At 39.3% G+C, this 12,601-nt stretch overlaps 1 protein-coding gene across 8 annotated transcripts in view; it reads right to left on the bottom strand.

Annotated features, from left to right (window-relative positions):
* Gpatch2 (G-patch domain containing 2) overlaps positions 1-12,601 on the bottom strand; it is a 185,240-nt gene that overhangs the window by 170,533 nt on the left and 2,106 nt on the right. For 7 of the 8 annotated variants that reach the window (XR_009057133.1, XR_009057134.1, XR_009057135.1 and 4 more), the window contains exons 2-3: positions 6,172-6,888; positions 1,172-1,233 (exon numbers count right to left, since the gene is read on the bottom strand). Coding sequence is in view for 5 of the 8 variants with exons in the window: in XM_057769632.1 (XP_057625615.1) it covers positions 1,172-1,233; positions 6,172-6,888 (779 nt within the window). In the remaining 3 variants the exon portion in view is untranslated. Of the gene's footprint in view, positions 1-1,171; positions 1,234-6,171; positions 6,889-7,367; positions 7,467-12,601 lie in introns of all 8 variants that reach the window. The other variant, XM_057769630.1, reaches the window with a different exon arrangement.

Genomic DNA, 12,601 nt, shown 5'->3' with positions numbered 1-12,601 from the left:
TCAAGTGAGAACAAAGTAAATTAAGTGCTAGAAAATATCTCAGTAATGTGAGATACAGTAAAGTTGCAATAACTGTTATATCTTCTTAAGTCAGTTCCTTCTAAAGATGTCGATGAAAGCTTATATCATATCATTAACCTCTATAACCTGGGTAAGCTCTGTATTTAACAAAATTTAAGTCTATTACCAATGTAGTTCTACTGACATAGTCCAGATAGTCTCAACATGCACTTACTGGCAAATGGTAAGAAGGGCCACTCTGCTTTCCTTACCAACAAGGTGCAAGAGACAGTACGGGCAACATTACTGTGATTTCCCCCATAAAAATCACTAAATGATTCATAATTTAAGACAATAAATATATTGTTTCTTTCTGTACTTTCTGCTAATGTATTCTTGTTGTTGTTGTGTGTTTGGTTTGGTTTGATTTTAGAGACAGGGTCTCACTAAGTAGCCCTGGCTGGCCTAGATCTCACAGACATCTCCCTGCCTCTGCCCCTTCTACATGCATGGATTAAGAGGATAAGCTACCACTCCTGTCCCCAGTATTGCATTCTTGAGAAAAACATGAAACCTCTGTGCTAAGTACACAGAAGGTTAGTTCAATGTTATGATTTGTACAAAGCATAAGCGAGAACAGGTTGTGGGCTGATGTAACTAAATGAGATCAGCCCAAGCAAGGGCGACTCCTCATTCCTTCACAAGGTTCTCAAACTGTTCACAGCTCCGAAACACTGCCATGGTGAAGTGTGAAAGATTCTGGAAAGTTGGAGGATAGAAAAGACCATAAGATAGTTCTGTTTAACAGTTTATAATACTGAATTAATAAAAGTCACTTAATTATAAATGTGACAATTGAATGGTAAATCCACTCTTAGGAGATCTTGCACAGTCTTACAGACATCTGGAATAAGGTGGAGAATAAGCATCAATGTCTGGCATTCTTGCTAAAAGGGACCAAGCTGCAAACACTGAAGTACGCAAAGCTGAGTAACACATGCTACATTTTAGACATCTATTACTGTGTTAGAAAGCCAAGATGCCTTCCACGGAGTGGAGAAGGCAGCTAAGGCACTACACAGTAATTGTAACAGCAAGGGGTTACTGTGGGCGGCTTACATATGCACAACTTTAAAATGTTTGTTTTTAAGGGAAAACAGTATCTCAGTACCTTGTCTTCCCTCGTCATTGGTGAACAAGCCTGCGTCAGTGCTGCTGAGACTGCTGGAGTCACTGTAACCAGGAAAAGATGAAAAAGGAAACAGATCAAAAGAACAATTGATCAGTCGTAAAATTTTAGAGACATGGCAGCTCAGAGTTGGAACTTGGGCCTGACAAAGATCTGAAAAAAACAAGATTTTTTTTTTTACTCAAACTGCAAATATTCCATTTCCATTAACTACAGTACATATTATTTTTGGCACATAAAACCTAAGAAATCTAATGGGACCTGGACAGTAAGCCAGATGTGACAGCGAGGAGGCGCTGACGTTAAGGGACACATTCTATCTCCTGCCTTCATCAGCTGCTCACTGCTCCTCTCCTGTGCTGTGCTATGTGAGCAGCCTGAGCCTGCAGCACCAGTGCTCACTGAGACAAGGGAGTCTCTCTTCAGCACAGAAACACCAGGGCCCGGGATGAAATGATCTCCATAACCACATTACCAATAATCTAGAAGAGTCACTCTCAACAAGTCAAGGCAACTCCATGCCTCACAAGAAGGGAGTGCTGGTGGCTGCCTATTAGCTCAAGGGGAAACAACAGAGGAAGTTTTAGGCCATTATTAAGAAGGTTTCCCGTTCTACATAAACTGGAGAATAAGACACAGGTTCAAATTTAATATGGAAATTCAGTAAATAACAGATACTCAGCAAAAAAAAAGAAAAGAAAAAACAACTGCCATTAGTCTAATAAAAGCAATATTTATACAACAGTCCAATTAATTGAAAACAGGAAGAAAATAAGAACTTGTCATTAAAAACCTTGGTCCCTAAGAAAATTGTTGTTTTTAAAAGCACTCATGTACTTTCTTACACTTAATTTTTGATTTTAATCAACTAGGAAATTGTCACTAATGATTTTTTAAATTAAAATAGTCTTTTAAAAAAGTATTTGTGTGTGCCTGCGTGTGTGTGTGTGTGTATATGTGCTTGCGTGCTAGATATGTACAAGGAGGTCAGAGGATAACTCATGGGAGTCAGGTCTCTCCTTCTGCCATGTAAGTTCTGAAAATCAAACACAGGGCAATAGGCTTAGTGAAAATGCCTTTACCTCAAGCTCTAAATAAAAAATATTCTATCTATTAACATATGAAACAATGTGGCCTAGCTTATTAAAAATCAGGTTCATTAGCCTGTTTTAAAAAATTATAAAATATATGACAAAATCATTGCTAAAACATAAATCCACTATTTTTTGCATATAAAACATTGGTTTTTATTTGCTTTACAAAGATAAATTCATGAAAGACATAAGAATTTCTTTTCTCGGAGCTTCAGTTAGGACATTTCCCCCAACTTCCTTCACACTGACTACATGAAGTTCTTCTCAATCAATGAGTAATAGCATTTCTAAGGTACCGAATCCACACCATCCTATCTACAAGCACAGAGGCCTTGCATAAAAATGAAAAACACCTTAGAAGGCTGACCATCTTGCTTTGTAGTAGTTATCCAAACTATTACTTATTCTCGTTTTCCTTACAACCCAAAGCTCTTAAACACACCCCACGTATAATTCCTTTTCTGAAACCCCCAAGATAAACGTAGTTACAATTAGAATCCCTCACATTCCACGAAGGCATACTCTATAATGCCCCCAGGAGTCTAGTGTAGCACTCCATAATCAGATCAGCCATCTCTCAATTAGTCCAATGAATAAGCTTACGAAATATAAGCCAGGTTAAGTCTGACCACAGTGAGCAAGTATTTTATAGCCTGCAAACCATGAGTCAGTTTGCTATTTTCCAGCTGCCACGGTTTTCTGGGTTCAGATTTACCATCTTCTAATCTAGTCTACATACAGCCAGGTTCACCTTTTCACTTTTGACTACACTTTTGACTTTTCACTTTTGACTACAGGTTCAAGCATGATACCCTGGAACAGAAGGAAACCATTTTAAATACAGTCAACAGTGATTCCAATAAAATACTGACATAAAAGATAAAACACATCCATACTCACTAACTGTGGTGGAGGTATCAGAGTGGTGTAAAAAAGGAACAGTAAAAGAAATAGGCTTGGAGTATGAGAATGTAAAAGGCACGAACTCCGCAAACTGTCACAGTAATATTTCTATAACCTTAGACATACTCTTCTAAAAAGGTCATAAACACATTCATACATTCGTAGACCACCTAAGATGACAGCATATAAGTAAAAACTTTTTTAAAAAAAATTTAGTTTATACTTAGAGAATTAAATTTAGATTTTAAGGCTTTCTATGGGTGGGTTTCCTTGTCAATTCTTTCCATTCTTATGTCTGCTACTCTTGCTTCTTCCTCTAAGAAGCATGCCTACCTCTGTCCACAACCTGATGAATCTCAAGATATGTGGAAATCTAGATTCTGCAATACCACTCTTTAAAGATCCTTGCTCTACACTAAGGTAATTTTTTATGGACACATAAAACAAATCTCTTGTCTTATAACTACCCAGTTGCTGCATGTACTTCCCTGTTGCTATGTTCATTAAGAACAAGAATTTAACAGGAAAGGCTTTTCATTTCCAGCAGCTAGTGGCCATGATGATTCATCTGCGAAGATACAGTATCTCTCTGCTTTGGAAATAATCTTTGTTAACTGTTACTTAGATGAGAACATATTCCACGAGTAAAAGTGTATATATTACTACTAATTCTCCTTTTCATTTGGCTCATTATGACTAGAAATCAAGCTCAATTGGGAGCAACACCCTTCCCAATACAGCTTTCCCACTACAGCTTCCCACTGCAGCTTCCTCACTGCAGCTTCCCACTGCAGCTTCCTCACTGCAGCTTCCCAATGCAGCTTTCCCACTACAGCTTCCCACTGCAGCTTCCTCACTGCAGCTTCCCACTGCAGCTTTCCCAATGCAGCTTCCCATTGCAGCTTTCCCAACGCAGCTTCCCACTGCAGCTTTCCCAACGCAGCTTCCCATTGCAGCTTCCCAATGCAGCTTTCCCACTGCAGCTTTCCCAATGCAGCTTCCCATTGATTTTTACTCTTAAAATAGGTCCCAAGTACCAGCACAGACATAACTTTACCCTTCGCTGTATGGATTGAGGTCAGCCAAAAGTAAACAGAACACTACTGCCAAGATTCTGTTGTCCTAAGTTTCTTCACTGCCAAAACTTCCCACTGCCTACATGATGAAATCTAAACCACACAGACCCTCAAGAAATGCTGCTACTATGGCCCAAATCCCCTTTACTTCTTCGTGGCAATGAGCTGCAGATTACCCTACACTGATCTGACAGTCTATGTCTTCACACAGGCTGTTTCTTCCAGTCATGCCACTTCCTGGCTGAAACTCCATTCCTCCTTTTCTGAACAAGTCTGCTCCTCGCTTTGAAACACAGTTCCTTTGAGAAGCTTTCGTTCACAAGTGCCTTTGACATAGTGTCCTGTTCTCAATGTTTGCTTGTCTGCCTACTCCAGCCGAGGGCATGGCGGAGAGTCTGTGTCATGAGCCTTTGAGCTAGCAATGTACACTGCAGTCATCAAATGCTACACACACACAGTTTTCTAATTATAAATCAAATCCAAGAAACAGAAACCTTCTTAAATTGGAAAACTTTGGAAATAGAAGATTCCTTCACTCTGTAGCAATCCTTCCCACAGAAGAAATTGCAGAGCCCTTAAGTGGCAACCAAAAACTGGTATAAAGAAAAGTTTAAATCAGAGGAAATATAGTTAACATTATTTTATTTAAAATATCATATTTAAACTATGTACCTGACAGGTGAATAACTGGGAAACCTGATATACCTACTTGACCCTGATTTTTGTTGAACAGAAGAAGATACACCTCATTATTGTTCCAGGGTGGAAAGTGTAAGCAGCAGATGAATAAAATGAAGACATAGAAAACAAAAAGGAGGGGCTTCCACAATCAACCAGAAAAGCAGGCAATCAATCTGTACAAAGCCCAGAAGTCAAACTGTTACTGCACGGCCACACACCCTCAGCAATGGGCAACGGAGCTAAGGGCTTTTGGCTAAGCGCTCCTCAGTGACAATGATCCAGTATCAGAATACCACACACCCTATTCCTGAACAAAAACAATGACTTCCTTGACAAACAACAACTTTTCAAAACCTTCTTCAAAAACTTTTTTACTTTTGAGGAAAAACTCTGTAGACAGTAAACTGTCTAATAAACTCTGTCACCTCCAGCTGGGTCCTATTAACTGTGGTCACACTTGCAAACACACCCACATATAGCCAAATATCTAAAGCCTATGACTGCCAATGCTACAAGTTAAAAGTCACATGCTTTCTCTGGGACCACTGCTTTCTGGCCATCAGACACTGAGGGCTGTGACGAACAGGACGAGGAGCACCGCTGCTCTCACAAGCAGCTGGATAAACGGCAGAGGTTCACTCTGAGCTGACGTGCAAGGAGCACATGGCAATTAGATTAGAGCTGGTCTGCTTCCCGAGATGGGCGGACACCTTACTAACACACAAATGCTACAATTCCCATCTTTCTAAGGACCAAATTCTGCTGCTTCCACGCCATAAATCGGGTCTTAATAGCTCATTAGTGATCAGAATTCCCTAGCAAGCTACAGATTAACACCAAGCCCCATACACCACATGTTTGAATTTTCGACATCAGGAATCAAAATAATGAATATGCACCTAAAATTCTTCAAAGGCTGAAGCTGCATAATGACATGGACAGTGAGATATCCCAAAGAGCAGTGGCTCAAAAGCAAATCTTTTCCCATAGAAAAGTTGTTTCTTTTTTCTCTTTATAGCTGAAAATTAAGACAGTTATAACACAACTAACACTTTGAATAAATCAAATAAGCAATTTTTCTTTGTGTGAAAATGCTATAAATTATAAAGAAATATATATCTAGTTACAAAGTAATACCACTACCATTATGGCAGTTTATAATTATCTTAAAAGAATTAATTAAAATATAAAACACACTCAGCCCCAGGCATGCAGACAAACATGTTACCTTTCACTCATGAGCTCATCAGAGACTTTCTGTTCTTCATACTCCATTCTGTCCTTATTGGTCTGGCTCGTTTCTTCACTCTCCAAAACCACTCCTTCCTCTTGGGCTTTTGGTCCTTGTCTAACCACTTTCAACTTCCTTTTCTTAACTTTATTCCGGGTAAACTCTGGGTACTGGTAAGCTCTTTCGTTGTCCATTTCCTGATCTCTACAGCCTTCAGGCAGCTGGGTCATTGTCCTTTTATTGGAGATGTCCTGTGGGAGATCCACTGCCATGCGCTTTACCTTCCTCCTCCGGCGGAGAGTTCTGTTCCCAAGGTTGTCCACAGCAAAATCAGACTCATGCCGCAGGAGTCTCTTCCCTCGAACACCACTATTTAAGTTTGAAGATGGCCTACGTTTCGCCACTAACATTTGGTCATCGGAATCACTATGATCCTTCTTGTTATTGCTGTGGTTCTCTCTGTAGTCTTTACTTGCTTCTTCTAAACTAGAATCAGAGCCTTCGCTTAAGCAGTGGCCAGTCTCCCAAGGGTGGTGGACATTATAGGACCTCCGCTTCCGCCCTCTCCTCTTTCTGGCCTGGCGTTTGAGAGGGCAAGACAGATTGCGAGAGTGATCTCCCGTCTCAGCAAAGCCACCTCGAGCTTGCTCAGAGCTCTCTTCCAGTGCAGAGACAAGGTCATGAACAAGCTCTTCCATCGTTCGACTGAAATGCCTAGACATTTTAGAGAAGGAGAAATAAAGTCATTTGGTGTTACCCTAGTCTTCCACACAGGCATTTCATTCTAAACGTGGCTGGAATTAATATTCTTTACAAGATGCTGAAGGGCGTATGATTGCAAAGTCTGACAGCTGCAATCTGACTCCTTAACACTCTTCTTGCATAAATTCTGTGGGTCTTTTTTTTAATTAAACATAGGAATGGCTGGGTGAGAAAGTATATACCTATCTATAATCCTAGCACTCAGGAAACTGAGACAGAAGAATTTCGTTTAAGATTGAAGTCAGTCTGGAAGACCTGGCAGATTTTGTCTTAAAAGATAAGTTCTTAACATTGAAATCACTTCAAGACAGGTTAAATAGAGTATCAGCTAGGGGAGGGTTGCTCAGTAGGCTAAGCTCTCGCTGCATAAGCATAAGGAGCTATATCTAGATCCCCAGCACCCACGGAAAGGCTGGACTTGTGGTGCGCACCTGTAACCCCTGCACTCCGGCAGAGACAGGCAGATCCTGTGGGCTCGCTGGCCGGCCAGTTAGGAAAGAGCAAGCTCCAGGTTGAATGACAGGCTCTGTCTTAAAAAGAATAAGGTAGAAACGTGACTGAGGAGCACCTTTGGATGTCAGTCTCTGGCATACACATGAGCCACATGGGGGAACACGCACACACTCACACAGCATCTCAGGATTTTTACATGATTATTATGTAATCATGGGATACATTCTTCTACATAAGCCACTGTTCCTCACCTGCCCCTTTTCTAAAACCAAGAACCTTAACGGTCTCTGTCCCTTCCCTGCCCATTAATTCCTAGGGAAAGGAAGCATAAACCCCTCCACTTCCCATAAATTTTACCTCACCACTGACATGATATCAGAGGGAGACCGACAGGTATTTCCAAATGTGTTTAAGACTTAAAAGAAAGTTTAACCAAACAGTAGGCATATCTTTAGGCCACTAAACACTCACAAACCAGCGATAAAGAGACTGTATTCAATTCCAAACTGGAACCTCAGAGGTCTGTAAGGGGCCATCACTAACACATTTCAAAGCAGTCTAGTTTAGTGATCAGCAACTGTGGCACTTTCAAGTTTTAATAAATCACATAGTTCTTTCCAAATTCAGATCCCAGTGATGTTAAATTAGCTGGTGTGACAATTTTTAAATGTTATGGGTACTTCAGATATGTACCTTTCTCATATAGATCATGGCCTAGCACTTCTCAGATTACGTTAGACAGGCATCAAAATATCCTCAAGAGTCCTCTAGAGGTCAATAGAGCTTGTAGAGTTTATAAGAGGGATAAACACACTCTTTTGGCAGAGGGCTAGATTACAATAGTTGGCTGTGTAAGCCATACAGTCTCTCATCACTCAGTTTCTCATTATAATGTAAAAGTGGTCAGAAATGAATGAGTCCCATAGGGTGGTTTGCTTTCATTTTCAATAAAATCAAGTGGTATCCTACCAGTTTCCCAACCCTTGGCCTATATAATGTCCAGTTACAAATATCTCTATCATCTATATATTTTAAGCTTTAGCAAGTGCCCTGTAATAGTCTAACTTTTCATTTTAAAACCTAAAAGCAAACAAGGTGATTTAATGAGCTTTATTGTTTACAATGCTACATACATCATCTAACAGCTAAGTATTTACTATCTACTAATATTTACTAACTATATTACCTCATTTCATTCTCAAACAACAACTTGAGGTGACAAACAAGACAGAAATAGCAATACATCTGTCACTGTGACCAATCGAAGTGGTAGAAAGGGGGTTTAAGCCCTAACAGCGGATTCCAGAGCACCGGTGCTAATCAGTTATGGGGGACAGCTGCCCCAATTCCATCAGCCACTCCAGAGTTTAGTTTCACCACTTTAACTGTTAAGACAGATTCAGTGAACATGGTTATCTGTGTAGAATGTTTTCAACAGGAAAACGGTCTAGAGAACCTAAGTCCACACAACACCCAGGGCAGTGAGGCTGAGGAGGATGAAACAACCCTGCAGGGCTGGGAGAATAAATGTGAGCAACTGAACAACATACTGCTGCTTTCCAGCTACCTTGGATCAGCATGCTCCAGACCTAGCGCCTTCCACGTGTAAACAAAAAGTCTATTCACAACAGTTTCATACGCATGGCAATTCAAGCACTTACATTGAAGAAACTCTAGAAAGCAGTTGAGTATAGAACTCCTTCAGTATAGAACTCTGGTTTCAGACTACAGCATCCTGACCTGTGCATCACATCTGAACTGGTTCCCAAGTCTACAGAGCCTATAGCGCTGGCTACTTTGAAAAGTCAGATGGATCTTTCACTACTACCTGTGTACTAATAACTGCCTATTTGTTTTCTCTCCCTGTGAAAAATAACTTGCTCCTTTCCTTTAACACCAGCTCTCTGGAAGAAGCGTAATCTGAAAAGCCTATTATTTCTGAATATAATACTGCATATTTAAACAAAATTCACTTAAAGACAGCTTCATATGCATTAAAATTGGGGTCCTTTCTCTTAAATGTTCTATTACTGGTTTAGGAATAACTGCTTTTTGAATACAAAAATGATCTTATCATTGAGTGAACAGATAGTTCAAAATTTCATGTTAAGACATGAAATTAATGAATAAATAAGTCTCCACATAAAATTGGTTTATTTTAAAGGCAGTTTGGCACATTACCTCAGATGAGAAAAGGAGGTGGCCTTGGTGCCGGCTTCTTTGTTTCCTGTGTAGGTAGGAAAGCCTGAACTGAGACCCTTCCTCTCTCAGCTCAAGTGCTGGCATCACGGGCTAGACAACCATGCCTGGATTAGTCAGTGGTCTTAATGTCTGAGCAGGCATTTACCCACTGCAATATGACACTCACCAATGGAGTGTTTTTAATTTCCTCATTTACTTTTATTTCATGTATAGTGTTTTGCCTATGTATATGTGCCTACACTATATACAGTGCACAGGAAGGCCAGGAGGGTTGGGACAGAGTTATTAACACAGAGGAGTTACAAATGGTTGTGAGCTGCCATGTGGGTGCCTGAGATTTGAACATGGGTCTTCTGGAGGAGTAGCCAGTGCTCTTACATGTTTTTCCAGAAGACCTAGCTCTCCAGCTCCTTATCAACTAACTTTTATTGAAAAAGATTTCTAAAACTAGTAAGGTTTAGCACTATATAACAAACATGACTAAGAATGGAAGCATATTTTCTTAGAATCTCTTTCAAATTAAGCTAGTGTTACTCAATTTTCTATTGTTTCTCTTGAGAAAAAATAAAAGTATTTTAACTAGAAGAGTCCAGTGAATTCTATGGTGTCATGCAAGTATAAATTGACAAAAAAAAATTACTTTAGGGGATACTTTCAAAACTGCAGAAACACAGAAAAAACATCTATTTAATATCATTTCAACTCAGAGTTCAATCACCTTTCACCTAGAATAGGCTCTGACTTTTCCACAACTCATTTCCAAGCAAAATCCCTGTGAATGAGCCAAAAATATTAGAAAATTAATTATCACATCGTTTCCCTTACATCTTCCAGGTAAAAGGCCATCAACTGGACAGTTCTCCGTCTCCTCTAACACAGCTCCTCATGCTGTGGTGACCTCAACCATAAAATTATTTTCACTGCTACTTCTTAACTGTGATTTAGCTACTGTTTAGAATCATAATGTAGCTATCTAATATGTGACCTCTCTAAATGATCCTCCAAGGGGTCACAACCCACAGGTCTCCATAAATATAAATGTGTGTACAAAGTAAGTCAAGAACTATGCTTATAATTGTATGCTTTATGACTACTCACAAACAAGAAAATAGTGATGCAATTATATATTTCCATATCATGTTAGCTATTGCATTTTATTTAAGATTCAAAAGAAGAGTTGTTTAGGGAAAGCTATTTGGCCTTACAGGTATGCAGCAAATAGTCAAAAGGTTCAGATGAAAATGAATAAACAATAGTTTATAGAGATTATAGCAATGGATAAATAAACATATAAATGGTGAAAGATGCTACGCTAAAGGTAAAGCTTACATTTTTTGACTAATCAAACAATATATGACCAATAAGAAATATCTTAAATGTGAAACTTTCTGCTGCTCACTGTGACTTGAAATTTTTCTGTCTTAATCACACTGTTACTTATCAAAATGAGCCTTTATCACAAGCTAAAATGGTATGAGTGTGGCTCCTAGAACCTTCATGTTCTTCTTTGCATGCACACAGGAACATACATGAAAAGATTCATCTTAAAACAAAAAGTAATACTCTCTTAAGGCTTGGTGTGGTGGACCTTGCCCGTAATCTCAGCGCTTAAGGAGGCTATCCTGGGCTACAGAGTTGAAACCCTGTCTTCAAGGCATCTGATTTCTACTTTAATACACAGATGTGAATAACAAGAGGATTAAAGAAAAGAATCTGTCTTCCCCAGTTAGGAATTACAAAGTTCTGGAACAAGCAGGAGAATCCGTGCCCCTAAGGATGTCAAATCACTGATGGCGTCCATTTGCTGGGTCTGTTGGGAGCTGCAGCTTTGTCACTTTGGCACCAGAGACACTGGAGGAAACTTTCTTTCCTCTTTACCCTAGAAAAAATTTTGAGAACTAAATTGGATGGCCTTTAAGTGCAAAAGAAAGAAGGAAGGGAGGGAGAGAGGGAGAGAGGGAGGGAGGGAGGGAGGGAGGGAGGGAGGGAGGGAGGGAGGGAGGGAGGGAGGGAGGGAGGGAAAGGGAGCAAAGGAAGGAAAGGAAGGAAAGAGTAAAGTCTAATTCTACTTTTCAGTTAATGATTTAATAATGTGAGCTCACTTATTTTATTTTACTTGGAGACCATTTTTTGATTTTCTGTTACTTCACTTAATGACTGACTTCAAGTCATCCAAACTTTTCTCACTGCTTCTAATTATTCTCAAAATGTAAATTATTCATTTAAAAAGTGCCCAAATGAAATGCCATCAGAATCTAAGCCAAACTAGACAAAAAGTTTGAAATTTAAATGTAATTCATTCTGTCAACCAGATTTGTTGGAAATGTCTTGATTATTGCTTATATATGATAATTGCACAGTAAATATTTACTGGATATATATTTTGAATTCCTAGATTAGAAATATGAAAACAGCTAAGGATTAAATAGGAGTAACTACCATACTGCCTGATATATACCAAATGATAAGAATATGTAGGGTCTACAAATCAAAGGCTGACTCAGTGAATGTAATTTCACTAAAATCATCAGACAATACGGATTTAACTTTACTGCTACATGGGTAAGACAGCATTCTTATAGCTTAAGTAAGGTAAAAATAAAGGCAAATGATCAAAGATAACTTAAAAAGATTTCCAGCTTGGCACACAACAATGTTAAGAAGCTTCCCCACGACTATTTGCCCCAAATCAGACTTTCTATTGCTTTGATCTTTAACTGAAGGAGTATGCTCAATCAGGCAAACTTAAAGGTTTAGGAAATCAAGACACTCCCCTCTCCCCAAAATTAGCTGCTCAAAACCAGCAGTTTCTCCGATACAGTTTCCCAGATAATAATAAAATTCAACATACCAAAGAATGGAATTCCAGAACAAAAGCAAAGGTCCAGAATCCACCTTAATGGCTTTTTACTGTTATTAAAGCCACAAAACGCGGTCTATTTAAATAAAAATACACTACCTCAGAAATTGGAGGTGGGTTTACAAATCTGGGCAACTACTTTTCTAATTC

Source organism: Chionomys nivalis, chromosome 5 (assembly GCF_950005125.1).
Source record: "Chionomys nivalis chromosome 5, mChiNiv1.1, whole genome shotgun sequence".
NCBI classification, from domain to species: domain Eukaryota; kingdom Metazoa; phylum Chordata; class Mammalia; order Rodentia; family Cricetidae; genus Chionomys; species Chionomys nivalis.
Note: the sequence above shows the minus strand (reverse complement) of the source record. Positions and strands in the feature narration are given on the sequence as shown.